Source organism: Oncorhynchus gorbuscha, linkage group LG11 (assembly GCF_021184085.1).
Source record: "Oncorhynchus gorbuscha isolate QuinsamMale2020 ecotype Even-year linkage group LG11, OgorEven_v1.0, whole genome shotgun sequence".
In the NCBI taxonomy this organism is placed as follows: Eukaryota; Metazoa; Chordata; class Actinopteri; order Salmoniformes; family Salmonidae; genus Oncorhynchus; species Oncorhynchus gorbuscha.
The window spans coordinates 60,292,550-60,316,919 of NC_060183.1; the positions used below are offsets into that span (position 1 = coordinate 60,292,550).

At 43.9% G+C, this 24,370-nt stretch overlaps 1 protein-coding gene across 9 annotated transcripts in view; it reads right to left on the reverse strand.

The window, feature by feature from the left end:
- The window catches only part of LOC124049043 (voltage-dependent N-type calcium channel subunit alpha-1B-like), a 232,521-nt gene that overhangs the window by 196,869 nt on the left and 11,282 nt on the right, over positions 1-24,370 (reverse strand). For all 9 annotated transcript variants that reach the window (XR_006841351.1, XM_046370347.1, XM_046370344.1 and 6 more), the window contains exon 5: positions 22,756-22,895. Coding sequence is in view for 8 of the 9 variants with exons in the window: in XM_046370347.1 (XP_046226303.1) it covers positions 22,756-22,895 (140 nt within the window). In the remaining variant the exon portion in view is untranslated. The remainder of the gene's footprint in view (positions 1-22,755; positions 22,896-24,370) is intronic.

A 24,370-nucleotide genomic window follows, 5' to 3' on the forward strand; every position in this document is an offset into this window, starting at 1 on the left:
ACTCAGTGGGTTTTGTCCAACATGTCTCCGGACCTACTCACTGCCACAGTCATACTCTGAACCTAGTTTTGTCCCATGGAATAAATATTGTGGATCTTAATGTTTTTCCTCGTAATCCTGGACTATCGGACCACCATTATATTACGTTTGCAATCACAACAAATAATCTGCTCAGACCCCAACCAAGGAGCATCAAAAGTCAAGCTATAAATTCTCAGACAACCCAAAGATTCCTTGATGCCCTTCCAGACTCGCTCTGCCTACCCAAGGACGTCAGAGGACAAAACTCAGTTAACCACCTAACTATGGAACTAAATTTAACCTTGCGCAATACACTAGATGCAGTTGCACCCCTAAAAACTAAAAACATTTGTCATAAGAAACTAGCTCCCTGGAAAATTGGAAAGGAAATGGCAACACCAAACTGGAAGTGTTCCGACTAGCTTGGAAAGACAGTACCGTGCAGTACCGAAGAGCTCTAACTGCTGCTACACCAAACTGGAAGTGTTCCGACTAGCTTGGAAAGACAGTACCGTGCAGTACCGAAGAGCTCTAACTGCTGCTACACCAAACTGGAAGTGTTCCGACTAGCTTGGAAAGACAGTACCGTGCAGTACCGAAGAGCTCTAACTGTTGCTACACCAAACTGGAAGTGTTCCGACTAGCTTGGAAAGACAGTACCGTGCAGTATCGAAGAGCTCTCACTGCTGCTACACCAAACTGGAAGTGTTCCGACTAGCTTGGAAAGACAGTACCGTGCAGTACTGTTAGAGGAAATTGTAGTTAAGATGATTAATTATGTATACATTATTGATTAGAACCATTTATTCTAATCCTATTATGTTATGGTATGAAAAGTAAAAGTTATTGGTTAAGCTGTTACTGAAAATGTAAGCAGAATTAATTAATAGTCTGTGTCTTGGGAAGTCAAAAGGGGAGTGATGCTATATGACTTTTCAGACAGATAAGAAATATCTGGGAAAGGTTCCATTCCTAAAACAATGGGTCCTTGTGAGAATCGGAGAGAGGGTGGGAAACTGATGATGTCATGTTCAGTTTATAACCTGTGGAAATGTGTGTAAGCATTTAGTACCCACTCGAATTAAACGCTATTTACCTGGCTTTTAAGACTGGTCTCAATCTACTTCATGCATAATTAATGAACTTACAATTCATTAATGAATTAGAAATGAGTGCTAATTGGTTTTGGCAATTAAAACATAAAGGAATTTAGAATTCCTCTATCAATTACCGAAGAGCTCTCACTGCTGCTACACCAAACTGGAAGTGTTCCGACTAGCTTGGAAAGACAGTACCGTGCAGTATCGAAGAGCTCTCACTGCTGCTCGATCATACGATTTTTCCAACAAAATTTCGGAAAATAAGATACTGTCGCAAAGCAAACTAAAAAGCAGCATTCTCCAAGAGAGGATGGCTTTCTCTTCAGCAGTAATAAATCCCTGAAATTCTTTGATGAAAAGATCTATCATTAGAAAGCAAATCGGAGTATTGCTCCAAAGCTCAGTTGTCCTCAGTCTGCACAACTATGCCAGGATCTAGGATCAAGTGTTTTAATACTATATCTCTTGACACAATGATGAAAATAATCATGGCCTCTAAACCTTTGAGCTGACCCTATTCTAACTAAACTACTGAGAGAGCTGCTTCCTGTGCTTGGCCCTCCTATGTGGAACATACTCTGGACCCTGATCTCTATTTTGACGAACATATCAAGACTTTTTCAAGGACAATTTTTTTCCACCTACGCAACACTGCAAAAATCTGACATTTTAGGTCCAAAAATGATGCAGAAAAATGTATCCATGCTTTTGTTACTTCAAGGTTCGACTACTGCAATGCTCTACTTTCCGGCTACTCAGATAAAGCACTAAATAAACTTCAGTTGGTGCTAAATACAGCTGCTAGAATCCTGACAAGAACCAAATAATTTGATCATATTACTCCAGTGCTAGCCTCCCTACACTGGCTTCCTGCTAAGGCAAGGGCTGATTTTGAGGTTTTACTGATAACCTACAAAACATTACATGGGCTTGCTCCTACCCATCTTTCTGATTTGGTCCTGCCATACATACCTACACGTACACTACGGTCACAAGACGCAGGCCTCCTAATTGTCCCTATAATTTCTAAGCAAACAGCTGGAGGCAGGGCTTTCACCTATAGAGATCGATTTTTATGGAATGGTCTGCCTACCCATGTGAGAGACGTAGACCCAACCTTTAAGTCTTTACTGAAGACTCATCTCTTCAGTCTGGCCCAGGAGTGTGAATTTGAACGGAAAGGCTCTGGAGCAACGAACCGCCATAGCTGTCTCTGCCTGGCCGGTTCCCCTCTCTCCACTGGGATTCTCTGCCTCTAACCCTATTACAGGGGCTGAGTCACTAGCTTACTGGTGCTCTTCCATGCCATCCCTAGGAGGGCTGCGTCACTTGAGTGGGTTGAGTCACTGACGTGATCTTCCTGTCTGGGTTGGCACCCCCACTTGGGTTGTGCCGTGGAGGAGATCTTTGTGGGCTATACTCGGCCTTGTCTCAGGATTGTAAGTTGGTGGTTGATGATATCCCTCTAGTGGTGTGGGGGCTGTGCTTTGGCAAAGTGGGTGGGGTTATATCCTGCCTGTTTGGCCCTGTCTGGGGGTATTGTCGGACTGGGCCACAGTGTCTCTGGACCCCTCCTGTCTCGGCCTCCAGTATTTATGCTACAGTAGTTTTTGTGTCGGGGGCCTAGGCTCAGTCTGTTATATCTGGAGTATTATATCTCCTGTCTTATCCGGTGTCCTATGTGAATTTAAGTATGCGCTCTCTAATTCTCTCTTTCTTTCTCTCTCTCTCTCGGAGGACCTGAGCCCTAGGACCATGCCTCAGGACTACCTGGCATGGTGACTCCTTGCTGTCCCCAGTCCACCTGGCGGTGCTGCTGCTCCAGTTTCAACTGTTCTGCCTGCGGCTATGGAATCCTGACCTGTTCACCGGACGTGCTACCTGTCCCAGACCTCTAACTCTCTAGAGACAGCAGGAGCGGTAGAGGTGCTGACCTGTTGCACCCGACAACTACTGTGATTATTATTATTTGACCATGCTGGTCATTAATGAACATTTGAACATCTTGGCCATGTTCTGTTATAATCTCCACCCGGCACAGCCAGAAGAGGAATGGCCACCCGTCATAGCCTGGTTCCTCTCTAGGTTTATTCCTGGGTTTGGCCTTTCTAGGGAGTTTTTCCTAGCCACCGTGCTTCTACACCTGCATTGCTTGCCGTTTGGGGTTTTAGGCTGGGTTTCTGTACAGCACTTTGAGATATCAGCTTATCTAAGAAGGGCTATGTAAATAAATTTGATTTGATCTGATCTAAGGCACTGCATTTCAGTGCTAGAGGTGTCACTACAGCCACCCTGGGCGGCGTACAATTGGCCCAGCGTCATCCGGGTTTGGCCGTCATCGTAAAGAATTTGTTCTTAACTGATTTGCCTAGTTAAATAAAAAGTAAAAACAAATAAAATAAAACAGAAAAATTGAGATAAATCCCAGGATCTAACAAATGGAAAATCAAGACAAACACAATGACATTCAAAATGATGATGTACTTGAAACCAAGAACGTGTCATTTGACTCAGCTAAACTAAATGAGCTCAGTAGTTGGAGGAACTCCCCGTGAGGAGGGAGAGATGTGGGCAGGAACAAAGACCCACCTGCAGCTGGTGTTGATTGGTATGCCAGCAGATATTGTTGCTGTGCAGCTGAACGGTAACTAGTTCATCAGATAAAATGGCCTCTTCTTTTAGGTTACACCATTTCGGGCACAGCCACATTATGTGTTCAGTCATTCATTAAGATTGAGTGTGTACTTATTTAACCAGGCAAGTCAATTAAGAACACATTCTTATTTACAATGACAGACAGGCAAGAGGCAAAGGGTACTGGGGCTTAAAAATACATTTAAAAAAAATAAGACAAAAACAGACAGAAGACACAGGCAACAGCACAAATACAACAGAAAACCAATGGATGTATGTGTGTGGTGTGTGTGAGGTAAAACAACATGCTTCCTTACATAAGGCAACGCAAACTCAAAACATTGGGTGACAACTAGAAACAACCCACCTGGGCACACACAGGTTGAATCAACATTGTCTTCACATAATTTCAAAAAAATTACATTAAGACGTTGAATTGACATGTGCCCAGTCGGACATGTCTCAACAACCTGTAAACTTGTCCTGCAGGGACACCAGGTCGTGGAGTTTTGGTTGGCTTGGAGGAAATTCCAAGTGATGAAAGGACCTTTTTCCATGCTCGGATCAAATTTTTGGGACTGTGCCACGTGAGTCTGGGCATGTGTGCACTGCTTTGGATGATATTGTGAACAAATAAACCCCAGCCACAAGCTGGAGGGCCCCAGATGAATCACTGCTGTCAGACAGTAGGACACACACACACACCTGGGGAGGTGCAAATAGAACAGGGAGACAGTCTTAACTAATACAACCTGTCCACTTTGATGCAAGTCCCTTGACTAAAAACAACATGGTAGAAGTGGAAGAAACTCCCCATATAGCCGGATGATGGAGAGTAAAACAAGCTATCGCAGTGGATATCGTCAGAGGCCTTGCCAAAATAAGTACAGCACTAGTGTAAAACATAACAATTTATTATTTCAGGAGTTCAGTTCCTAGCTGCTATAATGTGATCATTATTACCAAAAATGTAGGTGAGTCTAGGGCTGTTACGGTGACAGTATTCCCTCCACACAGGCGGTCATGAGTCATAACTGCAGTCAAATTCCACGTAACCGTTTAGTCACGGTAACTAGGCTTCTCCAAGAGCTGATGCTGCTGATGATCATTAGTAGCCTACCAAACTTGCTAAATGCCTGGTACTCAGCACTCCATTGTCCCTCTAATCACTCTGACGTCAATGCAAATGTAATCAAAAATCGAATCAAACACTTCATGAGAGCCCATGAGCTCGTGTGGTGCAACATTTCTATAGGCTATGCAACTGCGTGAGAAAACAGAATTTTGATGGCCTCTTATATAGGATCCCATCAGCTTTCTTCTATAGGCTAGGCCTATTATATTTATTTCTCAACATCCCTAATATTAAGCACATTGTTTCTCTTTACAACAGGAGTATAGCCTACCTAGCCTACCTGGCCAATTAACCATGGCAAAAGTGTCCCGGTTTCAAGACAGGTGCATGATACTGGTCAATTGTAAATGAAAACAAACTGCATCATGCAGACTAACCCATAGGCCTATATGTTTTAATAAGGTTTGTATCACAACTAAAGTGGCCAAATAACTTCTTAAAATTCAGCACATTAATCTGCTTTACAACTGGTGTTGAGCCTAAGTGGCATACATAGGCAGCGCATGAGTTAAGTTTAGGACAGGTCATTTTTACAATAAAAATGCACCTTTATAATAAAGCATTACATGCATAAATCGCATTTGCGGTCACTTTTGCGAATGGTGTTTTCCCGCTAATTTATTACATTTTGGAACATTTGCACATTGCTGCGCTTATAATGGGAATAAATAACCTAATAGTTTATCAACATTTTAAGCTAAACGTTCTGATCTGCTGCATCAGCCTCATTGCTTTTAAAAGTATTTTTGATACTAGTTGCTGTATTCATTTGGAATCTCTCTCATCCCACAACTGTCCCAGACTATGTTTGGAATATTTATTTAAATCACACAGAAGGACAAGTTGACCAATAGAATAGGTAAACGTTTGCACTATGGGGGATAGTAGACTGACATAGGCTAGTGCTTTTGCTGTTCGTTAGGCCTACTCATCTTGTTGGCTGACAAAGAGTAAATGTGAACAGTTCTTCCAACATCTTCAATATGCGCCTTTGAATTCTATAAGGACTCATTTGCGTCCCCGATTTATCGGTCTTCACTTGTAGACTGAGAAGGACCCGATCACGTGACGGACATTGGATAATAAGAATTGAGATATCTGAGAGAGCCATTTAAGTGAGAAGTGCTTTGGAGCATGCAGCCAGGAGAAGGGAAATATAATTATTATATTCAGCCCAAGGGCACAACAGTGGCCGCTAAAGGCAGTGGGGGGCATTACATTTAAGGGGGCATTACATCCACAAAAAGGGGATGCTGCTGTGAAATTTGAGGCATTATCAAGTGCTTGTCAAATTGTGATTGAGAGACTGATGGTGTCCAGAATGTGCAAAAATAAAGCAGAGCTCCTGCCTTTCATGTGACCTTTTTTCAAATCATAATTTGAGTCGCTTAATGCAGCCTTAGAATGTATTAAAAATCCAAACATATAGCCCAACATTTTGATTACAATTAAAGTTTCATAAATAACACTAAATTAAGCATATAGCAGGACCTGTTTCTTTGTTAACTGCTCAACACAGAACAGCTGTATGTGCACACTCCCTCAAATCATTGAGAAAATATATTTTATTAAGCTATGTTCAGTTGTATTCTTCATACTATGAAATTATCTAAAATAATGCCACGGAATTCTAAGCAAATCTTGTCTGTTTAATGAACTACTGTAGCCCACAGCCATTTGGCTTAGCCAGATCAGGACCTAACATAAGGACAACTCAGAGTATGCACAAATAGACTACATTGTCTTCACATCGCGTTTCTTTAGACTTGTCTAAAATAACTGGATGGTGTAGGCTATATTAAATGGATTTATTAGACTTTTTAAAATGTAGATGTTCCAAAGCTCTGCATCAGTGGCTTTCAGGCTATGCGTAGAAGCCAGGAGATACTAAATGCTTTCTGTTAATTAACGGTCAATTACCGTGAGACCGGCAGTTATTCGCTTGACAATCACCGGCTGACAAAATGTCATGACCACCACAGCCCTAGGTGAGACACTGGATATAAAATGCAGTGTAAAATATGGTAATATTTGGGTTGATTTATTATGCCATAACCAACACAACCTTTATTTCCATATCAATGACCTAAATCTGTCCTGTTTAAAATGCTGACGACGTAAAACACATTTCCTTTTACAGCCCTATTTACAAGCCTGTGCTTTTTATAGGATGCCTGAGATTTGATGAGGTGCTGAGAGCACGGAGAAATTTCACAGTGTCACCGTTTAGCGGTGCTCTTCTCCTGTAACTCTGACGGCACTACTCTGGAAGCAACAGTCATAGAAATGTATCCTTCAGGTGACAAAGATGTCATTTAATTAATTAAAATGGATATGAGGGAGGTGAAATAAAGAGCGGAAAGACGACTGAGCAGAAACAGAATGAGAATGTGTGTAAGTGTCCACACGTGTGTTTGTGTGTGTGGAAGACAGAAAGAAATATGGAGATGAGAGAAAGAGATGAGTGAGAGAAAAACAAAAGAGAAAGATGTGTAGATCCCCCTGGAGCACATTGGCCAGCTGACAGGGAGAGGAGCTGGTATCAGTCTGTTACAATGTGGGGAACGGCGTTCCGCACCAGCATTTACAAACCACTTCAGCAAAAAACACTAAGCATTCTGAAGACTGGCTGTACCAGGCAGACAGGCATGAGAGTCCCACAGTCAACAGCTAACCAACCCAGCTCAGTCCCCTGCCCATGTCTAAGCATACATAAGGCTGTGGCGATCACAACATTTCATCACCCGGTGATTGTCAACCAAATAACTGTCGGTCTAACGGTAGTTGACCGCCACAGACTTATGTATGCCTAATAATAAATCCATGTAATATAGGCTACACCTTCACAAATCCATCATTTATTTTAGACAGTTCTAAAGAAGCAAGATATTAAGAAAATGTAGTCTATAATAATAGCATACTCTTGAGTTGTCCTTATGCTAGGTCCTGATGTGTCTAGGCCAAATGGCAATGGACTACACTGGTTCATTTAAGAGACAAGATTTGCTTATCATTCCGTGGCATTATTTTATAGTATGAAGAATATAATTGAACAAAGCAGAATAAAACAAATATTTTATCCAAATGATTTGAGGGAGTGCGCACATGCGGATATTCTGTGTTGAGCGGTTAACAAAGAAATAGGTACTCTTATAGGCATCATTTAGAGTTAATGCCACTTTAGTTGGGCTATATGTTTTGATGTTTAATACATTGTAAGGGTGCATGATGAGACTAATGATGATTTGAAAGTTGCTTGAAAGGCATGAGCTGCGCTTAGTTGTTTGCGCAGGTTGCACACATTCCAATAGTCTCTCATTTACAATTTGACAAGCACTTGATAATGCCTCGAATTTCACAGGGGCATCCCCTTCATGGCCATAATGCACCCTAAAAAAATCCATGCTTTTTGCAGCCCGGAGTCCCGAAGCGTCTCTCACTCACATGACTCGGTCATGTGATCGGGTCTTTCTCACAGGCTACATACAAGCGAAGACGGACACATCCGGGAAACAACTGCATCCTTATCCAATTCCAAGGTGCATATTGAAGATATTGAAAGAACGTTCCACATTTACTTTTCGCCAGCCAACAAGATGAGTAGGCAAAAGCACTAGCCTATGTCAATCTACTATACCCCATAGTACCAAAGTCAACCTATCGTATTCTGTGTGAGAAATAAAAAAAATCCAAACAGACTGGGACAGTTGTGGGATGCTATAGATCAAATTAATACAACCACTAGCGTCAAAAAAAGGTATGCAACGTTGCTGACGTAACAGAACGTTTAGCTTAAAATGTTGATAAACTATGAGGCCATTTCTTCACATAAGCGCAGCAATGTGCACATGGTAGTAGGCTATAAGCACATGGCAGTAGGCTATAAGCACATGGCAGTAGGCTATAAGCACATGGTAGTAGGCTATAAGCACATGGTAGTAGGCTATAAGCACATGGTAGTAGGCTATAAGCACATGGCAGTAGGCTATAAGCACATGGCAGTAGGCTATAAGCACATGGCAGTAGGCTATAAGCACATGGTAGAAGGCTATAAGCGGAATGTTCCATTAACGGGAAAACGCCATTATCAAAAGTGACCACAAATGCAATTATGCATGTCATGCTTTTATTATAAAAAGGTGCATTTTTATGGTGAAAATCATCTTCCCCAAACTTGAAAGTCACTTGCTGCTTATGCCAGTTAGGCACTACACCAAATCTAAAGTAGATTAATGTACTTCATTTTAAGAAGTTCATTTTGCCACTTTAGTTATGATACAAACCTTATTAAAAAATATAGGTTAGGCTACAAGAGGTGCACGACTATGATTAGAAGAAGTTGTCAAAAAAGGCATTGTTTCTTATGCTGGTCATTAATCACAAGTTATAATATATAATTGATAGGCTAATATTATAATAATAATAATAATAAATGCCATTTAGCAGACGCTTTTATCCAAAGCGACTTACAGTCATGTGTGCATACATTCTACGTATGGGTGGTCCCGGGGATCGAACCCACTACCCTGGCGTTACAAGCGCCATGCTCTACCAACTGAGCTACAGAAGGACCACATTATCACCCAGACTATTCTTCATTCAATCTTGTCTTTACATATACTAAATAATATATGTGTGACATTTGTTTTGATTTAGAATGGACATTTAGAATGCACCTGTGTCGAAAAATATGTTATCTATGCACTTAAATGGGGAATGGAGGACACTTTTCCCCGTGGTTCATTTACATGCCAGCCAGGTAGATTATTCTCCTTTTGTAAATATAAGCATTGTGCTTAATATTAGGAAAGTTGAGAAATAAATAGTAGGCCTAGCCTACAAAAAGCTGATGCCATCTTCATCTTTTTATTAGCAGCCATCACTGTTTTCTCCCAAAATTGCATAGGCTGTAGAAATGTTGCCCTCGTGAAGTATTTGAGATAGATTTTCAAAGAAATTTGCATTGATGTCAGAGTGATTAGAGGGACAATGGAGTGCTGACTACCAGGCAATTAGCAAGTTTGATAGGCTACTCATGACCATCAGCAGCATCAGAGCTTGGAGAAGCCGAATTACTAAACGGTCGCATGGAATTTGTCTGCCATCATGACTCGTGACCAGTCACCGCCACAGTCACGGTGACTGGTCACCGCAACAGCCCTAGGCATACAGCAGTCAGCAGGTAGAGGGAAATCACATCAATGTGAGAAAAAGCCAAACCATAAGGAACATAGTTCTTATCACAGAGATCCTACTCTTTGTGCGACCACTCGCTCCAACCGGTTCCGGGGTTGGAGCGAGTGGTCGCATCTGCACGTCGCTCCAACGGGTAGTATAACTTTTTCATTATATTTCATTATATCACAACGGTTTGATTTGTCTTATCTTAGCAATTTCTTCTCAGCTAGCTACATAGCCGTCTTTGTATCAAAGATAATTGCGTAATTATCGTATTTCGCCGTCCTAACGTAGTCTTCACTAGCCAGCTAGCTAACGTCCACTGATTAGCTGCACTGAGAAACTATTACTATTACACTCAACTGAACGACTTGATTAGTTTAGTGTTAGCTACCTACATAGCTGTCTTTGCTGTCTTCGTATCATCGTATCATCGTATCCAAGATAATTGTGTTGTTTAGGTTTAGAGTGTGTAGTCTTAGAGTGATTATCTTAATTTACCGAGGTTAGCTAGCCAGCTATTTGTCGTCCTTAACGTAGGTGACTCTGCTAGCTAGCCAACTCTGCTAGCTAGCCAACAGCTAGCCAACGCTAGCCAACGTCTTCTGTATAGAACTCAACTACCCGGTCGCATTCACAGGTTGTATCACTTTTTCACTTCATTTCATTACAGTACAACGGTTTGATTTGTTTGATCGTAGCTAGCTACTTAGCTAGCTACATAGCCGTCTTTGTATCAAAGATAATTGGGTAGTCTAGAGCGATTTTCTAGGTTCGCTAGCCATCTATTGTCGTTCTTTTAACGCAACGTAACGTAAACAACACTGCTAGCTAGCCTGCTAGCCCCGAATAGCAACACTGCAGAAACTAATACACTCAACGGAACGACTTGATTAGTGTAGTGTCAACAACGCACCCACTGCCAGCTGGCCTACTTCAGCAGTACTGTATCATTTTAATCATTTTAGTCAATAAGATTCTTGCTACGTAGCTTAACTTTCTGAACATTCGAGACGTGTAGTCCACTTGTCATTCCAATCTCCTTTGCATTAGCGTAGCCTCTTCTGTAGCCTGTCAACTATGTGTCTGTTTATCCCTGTTCTCTCCTCTCTGCACAGACCATACAAACGCTCCACACCGCGTGGCCGCGGCCACCCTACTCTGGTGGTCCCAGCGCGCACGACCCACGTGGAGTTCCAGGTCTCCGGTAGCCTCTGGAACTGCCAATCTGCGGTCAACAAGGCAGAGTTCATCTCAGCCTATGCCTCCCTCCAGTCCCTCGACTTCTTGGCACTGACGGAAACATGGATCACCACAGACAACACTGCTACTCCTACCGCTCTCTCTTCGTCCGCCCACGTGTTCTCGCACACCCCGAGAGCGTCTGGTCAGCGGGGTGGTGGCACCGGGATCCTCATCTCTCCCAAGTGGTCATTCTCTCTTTCTCCCCTTACCCATCTGTCTATCGCCTCCTTTGAATTCCATGCTGTCACAGTTACTAGCCCTTTCAAGCTTAACATCCTTATCATTTATCGCCCTCCAGGTTCCCTCGGAGAGTTCATCAATGAGCTTGATGCCTTGATAAGCTCCTTTCCTGAGGACGGCTCACCTCTCACAGTTCTGGGCGACTTTAACCTCCCCACGTCTACCTTTGACTCTTTCCTCTCTGCCTCCTTCTTTCCACTCCTCTCCTCTTTTGACCTCACCCTCTCACCTTCCCCCCTACTCACAAGGCAGGCAATACGCTCGACCTCATCTTTACTAGATGCTGTTCTTCCACTAACCTCACTGCAACTCCCCTCCAAGTCTCCGACCACTGCCTTGTATCCTTTTCCCTCTCGCTCTCATCCAACACCTCCCACACTGCCCCTACTCGGATGGTATCGCGCCGTCCCAACCTTCGCTCTCTCTCCCCCGCTACTCTCTCCTCTTCCATCCTATCATCTCTTCCCTCCGCTCAAACCTTCTCCCACCTATCTCCTGATTCTGCCTCCTCAACCCTCCTCTCCTCCCTCTCTGCATCCCTTGACTCTCTATGTCCCCTATCCTCCAGGCCGGCTCGGTCCTCCCCTCCCGCTCCGTGGCTGGATGACTCATTGCGAGCTCACAGAACAGGGCTCCGGGCAGCCGAGCGGAAATGGAGGAAAACTCGCCTCCCTGCGGACCTGGCATCCTTTCACTCCCTCCTCTCTACATTTTCCTCCTCTGTCTCTGCTGCTAAAGCCACTTTCTACCACGCTAAATTCCAAGCATCTGCCTCTAACCCTAGGAAGCTCTTTGCCACCTTCTCCTCCCTCCTGAATCCTCCGCCCCCTCCCCCCTCCTCCCTCTCTGCAGATGACTTCGTCAACCATTTTGAAAAGAAGGTCGACGACATCCGATCCTCGTTTGCTAAGTCAAACGACACCGCTGGTTCTGCTCACACTGCCCTACCCTGTGCTCTGACCTCTTTCTCCCCTCTCTCTCCAGATGAAATCTCGCGTCTTGTGACGGCCGGCCGCCCAACAACCTGCCCGCTTGACCCTATCCCCTCCTCTCTTCTCCAGACCATTTCCGGAGACCTTCTCCCTTACCTCACCTCGCTCATCAACTCATCCCTGACCGTTGGCTACGTCCCTTCCGTCTTCAAGAGAGCGAGAGTTGCACCCCTTCTGAAAAAACCTACACTCGATCCCTCCGATGTCAACAATTACAGACCAGTATCCCTTCTTTCTTTTCTCTCCAAAACTCTTGAACGTGCCGTCCTTGGCCAGCTCTCCCGCTATCTCTCTCTGAATGACCTTCTTGATCCAAATCAGTCAGGTTTCAAGACTAGTCATTCAACTGAGACTGCTCTCCTCTGTATCACGGAGGCGCTCCGCACTGCTAAAGCTAACTCTCTCTCCTCTGCTCTCATCCTTCTAGATCTATCGGCTGCCTTCGATACTGTGAACCATCAGATCCTCCTCTCCACCCTCTCCGAGTTGGGCATCTCCGGCGCGGCCCACGCTTGGATTGCGTCCTACCTGACAGGTCGCTCCTACCAGGTGGCGTGGCGAGAATCTGTCTCCTCACCACGCGCTCTCACCACTGGTGTCCCCCAGGGCTCTGTTCTTGGCCCTCTCCTATTCTCGCTATACACCAAGTCACTTGGCTCTGTCATAACCTCACATGGTCTCTCTTATCATTGCTATGCAGACGACACACAATTAATCTTCTCCTTTCCCCCTTCTGATGACCAGGTGGCGAATCGCATCTCTGCATGTCTGGCAGACATATCAGTGTGGATGACGGATCACCACCTCAAGCTGAACCTCGGCAAGACGGAGCTGCTCTTCCTCCCGGGGAAGGACTGCCCGTTCCATGATCTCGCCATCACGGTCGACAACTCCATTGTGTCCTCCTCCCAGAGCGCCAAGAACCTTGGCGTGATCCTGGACAACACCCTGTCGTTCTCAACTAACATCAAGGTGGCCCGTTCCTGTAGGTTCATGCTCTACAACATCCGCAGAGTACGACCCTGCCTCACACAGGAAGCGGCGCAGGTCCTAATCCAGGCACTTGTCATCTCCCATCTGGATTACTGCAACTCGCTGTTGGCTGGGCTCCCTGCCTGTGCCATTAAACCCCTTCAACTCATCCAGAACGCCGCAGCCCGTCTGGTGTTCAACCTTCCCAAGTTCTCTCACGTCACCCCGCTCCTCCGTTCTCTCCACTGGCTTCCAGTTGAAGCTCGCATCCGCTACAAGACCATGGTGCTTGCCTACGGAGCTGTGAGGGGAACGGCACCTCAGTACCTCCAGGCTCTGATCAGGCCCTACACCCAAACAAGGGCACTGCGTTCATCCACCTCTGGCCTGCTCGCCTCCCTACCACTGAGGAAGTACAGCTCCCGCTCAGCCCAGTCAAAACTGTTCGCTGCCCTGGCCCCCCCAATGGTGGAAAAAACTCCCTCACGACGCCAGGACAGCGGAGTCAATCACCACCTTCCGGAGACACCTGAAACCCCACCTCTTTAAGGAATACCTAGGATAGGTTAAGTAATCCCTCTCACCCCACCCCCCCCTAAGTTTTAGATGCACTATTGTTAAGTGACTGTCCCACTGGATGTCATAAGGTGAATGCACCAATTTGTAAGTCGCTCTGGATAAGAGCGTCTGCTAAATGACTTAAATGTAATGTAATGTAATGGAAATATTTAACTGGAAAAGGACTTCCTGACTGTTCTTATGAGGCAGCTGAGGTCAAACAGACGCGTTTCGGGAACAACCTTGGTCAGTGTTTCAATATTCAACTCCCATCAAATTTGATCATGCTTTCCGGCATGTTTGAAAGGTGAATTCCTGCAGTCAAATATAGGGCAACCAAGTCCTAATCAAATCAAATTTTATTTGTCACATACACATGGTTAGCAGATGTTAATTCGAGTGTAGCGAAATGCTTGTGCTTCTAGTTCCGACAATGCAGTAATAACCAACAAGTAATCTAACTAACAATTCCAAAACTACTACCTTATAGACACAAGTGTAAGGGGATAAAGAATATGTACATAAAGATATATGAATGAGTGATGGTACATAGCGGCATAGGCAAGATACAGTAGATGGTATTGAGTACAGTATATACATATGAGATGAGTATGTAAACCAAGTGGCAAAGTTAAAGTGGCTAGTGATACATGTATTACATAAAGATGCAGTAGATGATAGAGTACAGTATATACGTATACATATGAGATTAATAACGTAGGGTATGTAAACATTATATTATGTAGCATTGTTTAAAGTGGCTAGTGATATATTTTACATAATTTCCCATCAATTCCCATTATTAAAGTGGCTGGAGTTGAGTCAGTGTGTTGGCAGCAGCCACTCAATGTTAGTGGTGGCTGTTTAACAGTCTGATGGCCTTGAGATAGAAGCTGTTTTTCAGTCTCTCGGTCCCAGCTTTGATGCACCTGTACTGACCTCGCCTTCTGGATGATAGCGGGGTGAACAGGCAGTGGCTCGGTGGTTGTTGTCCTTGATGATCTTTATGGCCTTCCTGTGACATTGGGTGGTGTAGGTGTCCTGGAGGGTAGGTAGTTTGCTCCCGGTGATGCGTTGTGCAGACCTCTCTACCCTCTAGAGAGCTTTACGGTTGTGGGCGGAGCAGTTGCCGTACCAGGCGGTGATACAGCCCGACAGGATGCTCTCGATTGTGCATCTGTAGAAGTTTGTGAGTGCTTTTGGTGACAAGCCAAATTTCTTCAGTCTCCTGAGGTTGAACAGGCGCTGCTGCGCCTTCTTCACGATGCTGTCTGTGTGGGTGGACCAATTCAGTTGGTCTGTGATGTGTACGCCGAGGAACTTAAAACTTACTACCCTCTCCACTACTGTTCCATCGATGTGGCTAGGGGGGTGTTCCCTCAAGTCCACAATCATCTCCTTGGTTTTGTTGACGTTGAGTGTGAGGTTATCTGCCTGACACCACACACCGAGGGCCTCACCTCCTCCCTGTAGGCCGTCTCGCCATTGTTGGTAATCAAGCCTACCACTGTTGTGTCGTCCGCAAACTTGATGATTGAGTTGGAGGCGTGCGTGGCCACGCAGTCGTGGGTGAACAGGGAGTACAGGAGAGGGCTCAGAACGCACCCTTGTGGGGCCCCAGTGTTGAGGATCAGCGGGGTGGTGATGTTGTTGCCTACCCTCACCACCTGGGGGCGGCCCGTCAGGAAGTCCAGTACCCAGTTGCACAGGGCTGGGTCGAGACCCAGGGTCTCGAGCTTGATGACGAGCTTGGAGGGCACTATGGTGTTAAATGTCGAGCTGTAGTCGACGAACAGCATTCTCACATAGGTATTCCTCTTGTCAAGATGGGTTAGGGCAGTGTGCAGTGTGGTTGAGATTGCATCGTCTGTGGACCTATTTGTGCGGGAAGCAAATTGGAGTGGGTCTAGGGTGTCAGGTTGGGTGGAGGTGATATGGTCCTTGACTAGTCTCTCAAAGCACTTCATGATGACGGAAGTGAGTGCTACGGGGTGGTAGTCGTTTAGCTCAGTTACCTTAGCTTTCTTGGGAACAGGAACAATGGTGGCCATCTTGAAGCATGTGGGAACAACAGACTGGGATAGGGATTGATTGAATATGTCCGTAAACACACCAGCCAGCTGGTCTGCGCATGCTCTGAGGGCGCGGCTGGGGATGCAGTCTGGGCCTGCAGCCTTGCGAGGGTTGACACGTTTAAATGTTTTCCTCACGTCGGCTGCAGTGAAGGAGAGTCCGCATGTTTTGGTTGCGGGCCGTGTCAGTGGCACTGTATTGTCCTCAAAGCGGGCAAAAAAGTTATTTAGTCTGCCTGGGAGCAAGACATCCTGGTCCGTGACTGGGCTGGTTTTCTTTTTGTAATCCGTGATTGACTGTAGACCCTGCCACATGCCTCTTGTGTCTGAGCCGTTGAATTGAGATTCTACTTTGTCTCTATACTGACGCTTAGCTTGTTTGATTGCCTTGCGGAGGGAATAGTTACACTGTTTGTATTCGGTCATGTTTACGGTCACCTTGCCCTGATTAAAAGCTGTGGTTCGCGCTTTCAGTTTCACGCCAATGCTGACATCAATCCACGGTTTCTGGTTTAGGAATGTTTTAATCATTGCTATGGGAACGACATCTTCAACGCACGTTCTAATGAACTCGCTCACAGAATCAGCGTATTCGTCAATGTTGTTGTTTGATGCAATACGAAACATATCCCATATCTCAATATTAATCTTATGGACTAACCCTAATGGACTAACAGAATCAGGGAATCGAGACATGGGTTTGTTTTCCTAGCTATCATTTAGCATTTGCATCACTGAGATCCCTATTAGCATTCTCTAAATAGCATACCGAATCACCTCCAAGTGACTTCGAATCAGCAGCGTCAGCTACATAATATTAGAGGCTAGTATTACAATATTTTCCCAAGTGGTGAAAAAACTCCGGAAGGTTTTTTACATACTACACTATAGAGAACCTGGTAGAAAAACATATCAGATACTCCATCAGTACTGACAAGGTGTTTAAGTACTACACAATTAATAAACAAAGTGAAAGAATTCCACCTCTCTTAAGGATGAAAAAAGACAAGATCAAGTTAGAAAGAGGAAACAGGAAGGGAGGTGTAGTGACAGAGATGTGAATACTGTACATAGAGGATGGAAACAGACATAAAGAGACATGATTTAAAGTAAGAAAGAGATTGCCACACACCCAGGGGTAATATGACTACCGGTAAGCCTAAACTGACAGAGAAACACACACACACCTCTCATGTGCACAACTCTCCAAAGCCACGCCTCAAAGCCAGGGTGTGTAAATAAGGCTCCTATCTGTACATTTCAAATGGGATTTTGATGCCCTGACCAGGAGGGGTGACACGGAGACTGTCGTTTTAGTGTCACTTTGCATCAGGCAGTGACAGCGCAGCACGCCCATTCCAAACGACACCATATGGTTCATTCATAGTGTCATGTCTTATTCAGCAGAGCCCCAAGGTCTGGCAACATACAGATGACACACACACACACATTTGTTTTACTATCCTTGCGGCGACCCAAAAATGTATTCCCATTCAAAATCCGATTTTCTCTAACCCCTAACACTAAAAGTAAACAACCCCTAAGCCTAAAAATCATTTTTTTTCCTTGTGGGGACCGGCGAAATGTCTCCACTTGTCTGAATTCTCCTTGTTTTACTATCCTTGTGACGACTTCTGGTACCCACAAGGATAGTCAAATCAAACCACACACACACATATAATCTCAAGCACACATCACCTGTAGAGCTTTGTGAGAGCAAAACAGTTACGCAAGTACCAGACATACAGTAACAGTTTGGCAGAGGTTCAAAGGGCCTGAAACAGACAGGACTGACCCAAGCACGCTTCTCTCTACTGCCACTTTGAAGCCCACGATTGTTGGTCCGACCATATTACATGAAAAAGGCACATGAAAGGGTGAAGGATTGAAAGCAGTACTTTGAAGTCAGCAACGGCCATCTCATATCCATAACACTTAGAGGTCCGACTTGATCATCAAGTCCAAACGCAGATGACAAACAACACTACTGCCAATGTTTTGTCTGCGTGTAGTTTACAGTTAGCTGAGAGTGAAGTCTTTGACCTCACCGCGAGAACATTTGATTGTGGTTGCCATGCTGTTGCTAAGGGCTTTACAAGGCCAACTGAGGCCTTGATCAATAAAAGTGATGCCTGGATGTCTACAAGCATGAACAATGAGAGGAGCTGGCGCTCTAACCACAGGAGCACGGTGGAGCACAGACCTGGCAAGCTCTCGGAGGGAAACAAAACACAGCCGATTATAGATCTCTCAGTCAACACATACACATCTCACATAACTCTCCTGTGATTAAAAGCTGGCCATCAATCAAATGCATGGGCTAAGAAAACGGGAAGCAGCTCTCCTCCTTTTCACCGTGCTTCAGCACATACTGTAACTGATTAATTACTCTGTTATAAATTCAATAGACCAAGGGGCTTTTTCAATCAAAACGGTGAACCAGGTTTCTAAATTAAGTAATCTGATGTTCCTGTGTAGCTAGTTAAATTAATAATAATACAACAAACACAACATCCAGTATTGCAGCGCAAGAAGATTTGTACTCCTCTCTGAAAATGTGGTTACCGAGTTAAAATTGGATGGAACCCGTGAAATTGACGGGCGGTAACACACTGGGCGGCAGGTAGCCTATCGGTCAACAGCATTGGGCCAGTTACCGAAAGGTTGATGGTTTGAATCCCTGAGCAGACTAGGTGAAAAATCTGTTGACGTGCCCTTGAGTAAGGCACTTAACCCTATTTGCTTCTGTGAGTCACTCTGGTTAAGAACGTCTGTTAAATGACAAATTTTTTTTTATATATATATATATTTCACCTTTATATAACCAGGTAGGCTAGTTGAGTTCTCATTTGCAACTGCGACCTGGCCAAGATAAAGCAAAGCAGTTCGACACAAACAACAACACAGAGTTACACATGGAATAAACAAACATACAATCAATAATACAGTGGAAAAAATATATATACAGCATGTGCAAATAAAAGAGATAAGGCAATAAATAGGCCATGGCGGCGAAGTAATTATAATATAGCAATAGAAAACACTGGAATGGTAGAATGTGCAGAAGATGAATGCACAAGTAGATACTGGGGTGCAAAGGAGCAAGATAAATAAATAAATACAGTATGGGGATGAGGTAGATTGGATGGGCTATTTACAGATGAGCTATGTACAGGTGCAGTGATCTGTGAGCTGCTCTGACAACTGGTGCTTAAAGCTAGTGAAGGAGGTAAGAGTATCCAGCTTCAGTGATTTTTGCAGTTCGTTCCAGTCATTGGCAGCAGAGAACTGTAGTGTTTAAAGCAAGAACATGCTCTTCAAGAGGTGATGATATTACAACCAAATAGTTAACATTTATTTTCTTCATTCTTACTTCATTTGCACACACTGTATACAGATTTTTCTATTGTGTTTTGAGCATGTTTGTTTATCCCATGAGAGAGGCCAACAAGTCACAGCGTTTCACACCCACTGTGAAATTTGGTGGAGGATCGGTGATGATCTGGGGGTGCTTCAGCAAGGCTGGAATCGGGCAGATTTGTCTTTGTGAAGGACGCATGAATCAAGCCACGTACAAGGTTGTCCTGGAAGAGAACTAGCTTCCTTCTGCTCTGACAATGTTCCCCAACTCTGAGGATTGGTTTTTCCAGCAGGACAATGCTCCATGCCACACAGCCAGGGCAATCAAGGTGTGGATGGAGGACCACCAGTTCAAGACCCTGTCATGGAAAGCCCAATCTCCAGACCTGAACCCCATTGAAAACCTCTGGAATGTGATCAAGAGGAAGATAGATCGTCACAAGCCATCAAACAAAGCCAAGCTGCTTGAATTTTGGCGCCAGGAGTGGCATAAAGTCACCCAACATCAATGTGAAAGACTGGTGGAGAGCATGCAGACACGCATGAAAGCTGTGATTGAAAATCAGGGTTATTCCACCAAATATTGATTTCTGAACTCTTCCTAATTTACACCTTAGTACTGTGTTGTTTAATAATGAAAATGAACTTAGTTTCTTTGCATTATTCGAGGTCTGCCAACACTGCATATTTTTTTTTTGTATTTTGACCAGTTTGCATTTTCTGCAAATAAATGCTCTAAATGACAATATTTATATTCGGAATTTGGGAAAAATGTTGTCAGTAGTACATAAATGAAAATGTGTTTTATTCTTACCCAAACACATACCTAGAAAAAGTAAAACCAGTGAAACTGATCATTTTGCAGTGGTCTCTTCATTTTTTACAGAGCTGTAATACTGAACAAGAATTAAACACAACATACAAAAAATGTACAATTTTACTGAGTCACAGTTCATAAGGAAATCAGTCAATTGAAACAAATTCTTTAGGCCCTAATCTGTGGATTTCACATGACTGGGAATATAAATATGCATATGTTGGTCACAAATACTTTTTTTTTAAAGTAGGGGTGTGGATCAGAAAACCAGCCAGTATCTGGTGAGACCACCATTTTCCCCATGCAGCGCAACACATCTCCTTCGCATAGACTTGATCACGCTGTTGATTGTGGGCTATGGAATGTTTTCCCACTCCTCTTTAATGGCTGTGCGAAGTTGCTGGATATTGGAGGGGAACTGGAACACGCTGTCATACACGCCGATCCAGAGCGTCACAAACAATGGGTGACATGTCTGGTGAGTATGCAGGCCATAGAAGAACTGGGAAATGTTCAGCTTCCAGGAATTGTGTCCAGATCCTTGCACAATGGAGCGGTGCATTATCATGCTGAAACATGAGATGATGGCAGCGGATGAATGACAATAGGAATCAGGATCTTGTCACAGGGTAGCCTAGTGGTAAGAGTGTTGGACTAGTAACCGAAAGGTTGCAAGTTCAAATCCCCGAGCTGACAAGGTACAAATCTGTCGTTCTGCCCCTGAACAGTTCCTAGGCCGTCATTGAAAATAAGAATTTGTTCTTAACTGATATGCCTAGCTAAATAAAAAAATAAAAAATCTGGAACACGCCGTCATACACGCCGATCCAGAGCTTCAAATTCAAATTACCATCGATAAAATGCAATTGTGTTCGTTGTCTGTAGCTTATGGCTGCCCATACCGTAACCCTACCGCCACCATGGGTTACGGTATGTTGACATCAGCAAACCGCTCGCCTACAATCTACATACACGTGGTGTGCAGTTGGACGTACTGCCATATTTTCTAAAATTATGTTAGAGGCAGCTTATGGTAGAGAAATGGTCAATTCTCGGGGAACATCTCTTGTTGACATTCCTGAAATTTTTAGAGTGTCCTTTTATTGTCCCCAGCACAAGCAGCACAACATTTTAGAAAAAAAATACTTTTTGTGCACATGGAAAATGTCTGGGATCTTGTATTTCAGCTCGTGAAATATGGGACCAAAACTATACATGTTGTTTTTATTCATTGTAGTTCAATGCCATTGCCTAAGATAAGATATTTCACATTGTACATGCGCTCTACAATAAAATAACGCTACTGATGACTTATGAGAGGTGTGTGTGTAGGGGAGGAGGGCAAGACGAAGACTACATCAACAGCCAAACTGTTTCTCCCACTCCCTTCCCCACTCTCTCACTCTTCATTACTTACCAGCTTCAGTATCCAGCTTGATTTATTTGTTTATAGACTTTCCGGAATGGCCATTATTTAGACCATAAATCTTATCCAAACTACTTATAACAAGCTGGCACAATACCTTGCTACTCATAAATTGAACAAAGCAAGGCAACGTTTACCACCGGCAAGAGCAACAGAGAAATAGAAGCAGTAACAGAGTGACTGTGTTGCATTTGTAGGCCCGTGCCTGGCTCCCTATAGCAGTGGAGTATGATACACCCTGAGAGGAGGTGATTCAAGCTGATGACCTGGCTGGTCCACTTCTCAGAGGTGATTATAGTTTGTTGGTACCGCATCACTGCTCCACATAGTTACAGTAGCTCTACCCTCTCACCCATCTGGAGTCAATCAGAGGCCGAGCCATTACTGTTCTCCAAAGTCCTCTGACTGGCTAGTGTCACCTTGCCAGCCAGACACTCTCTCAGCACAGCCGGACTAAGAGCCGAGACCAGACTTTGAACTTATGGAACACAGAGCATCCATCCAAAACTGTGCTGTCTCACTGAAGTTCTACTCATTTTTACCTGTGGCTGAGTTAGCGTATTACCGCAAGCTTCCACTGAGCCCTTGCATCATAAAGGGAGAGTCAAAACAAAGACTCATGAGCAAATTTCATGAGCAATATTAGACAATAAATTGGTATAACAGAATGTATTTTTTAAATTTAAAAGTCACTTTCGGTTGCTTTGCATTAATATTCTTTGTTGGACAGTGTTAATCATTAAGTATAGCGCAATAGTGGAAAAGGCAAATTCCAGGAAAATGCACCGCTAAGGAATGTGCCCCATACACATTCATAAAACGCATACAAATAAGCATGGACATGGACACACACACACACACACACACACACACACACACACACACACACACACACACACACACACACACACACACACACACACACACACACACACACACACACACACACACACACACACACACACACACACACACACACACACACACGGCAGGCCAAGGACTCACCCAGTGAGGACGACCACAAAGTCCATTACGTTCCAGCCATTGCGGAGGTACGAGCCTTTGTGAAACGCAAAGCCCAAGGCGATAATCTTAATGCCAGCCTCGAAACAGAATATTCCAATAAAGTAGGGCTCCGTGTCATCCTGCAGAGAGACAGGGAACAAGGGAAATGAAGCATGGCAGAAGAGACAGGGAACAAGGGAGAGGGAAATAAAGCATGGCAGAAGAGAGACGGGGAACAAGGGAGAGGGAAATAAAGCATGGCAGAAGAGAGACAGGGAACAAGGGAGAGGGAAATAAAGCATGGCAGAAGAGAGACAGGGAACAAGGGAGAGGGAAATGAAGCATGGCAGAAGAGAGACAGGGAACAAGGGAGAGGGAAATGAAGCATGGCAAAAGAGAGACAGGGAACAATGGAGAGGGAAATTAAACATGGCAGAAGAGAGACAGGGAACAAGGGAGAGGGAAATGAAGCATGGCAGAAGAGAGAGGGGGGAAGTGAAGGGGGATTGTTTCTTTTACTTTTCTACTAGTATGTGGAGAATGGGTCAAGGAATGGAACCCTCTCTTCATGGATGAAAAGAGGAGAAGGAGAGAGGGGAAATGAAAACATAGCCTACACCAGAAGACCAACTGTAATCTTGGACACCATTTTCAATCAGTGAGATTAACACATTCATCCTAACATGTTATCACCTGCATAAAATAAAAGCTTACATTTTACTCTTAACAAATAATACTAATTGACAGCAAATGAGTATGATTACAAATTACACAACTATAAGTTGATGAAGCTATTTAGTCTCCAATAGGGCTATTAGTGAATGGCTTCCTGCTAAATATATTTAACAAAACAAAACAATTAAACCATTTCAGTGGCATGAAGATCTTTAACAAAAAAAACATTTTCAGATAGGATGACCCTTGCTCTTGTTCAAAGAAGTGCTGGATCAGACACGAATCACATGTCACTTAACTCCTGAGGCCCTGTTACACACACAGGCACCAGCAGAGGATATTGCACGCCTTACAGTAACTTCCCTCTTTCTCTCTCCACAGCTCTATGAACTCAACCACCAATGCAAATAATCACAAATGAGTTTGACAGGCTAAAGGGTATGGGTATGTGAGCTTTTCACTAACTATACGGTAAGAACTAACAACAATCAAACTAGTAAAATAATAGACATGTTTTGTTAACGTCACTGTAACAGAATGGTACGGCATATTAAAGTGTTTTAAATAACTGGTTTGTTGTTCAGCCAGTGAAGTGATTCTGGGCCTCCCGCTGACTATGAAGACAACACACAAGGATGAGGCTCTCAGGGCTTTAATGTAAGGAAAGACACGAATGAAGAGCATTAAGACTGACATATATGCATCTCTGTCTGCTATAAAAGAGATAGCAGACAAAACAATGCTATGCCAAGCCTTATAAACTCAACAACAAAAATGAATGTCCTCTCACTGTCAACTGCGTTTATTCTCAGCAAACTTAACATGTGCCAATTTGTAAGTCGCTCTGGATAAGAGCATCTGCTAAATGACTTAAATGTAAATGTAATGTGTAAATATTTGTATGAACATAACAATATTCAACAGACATAAACTGAACAAG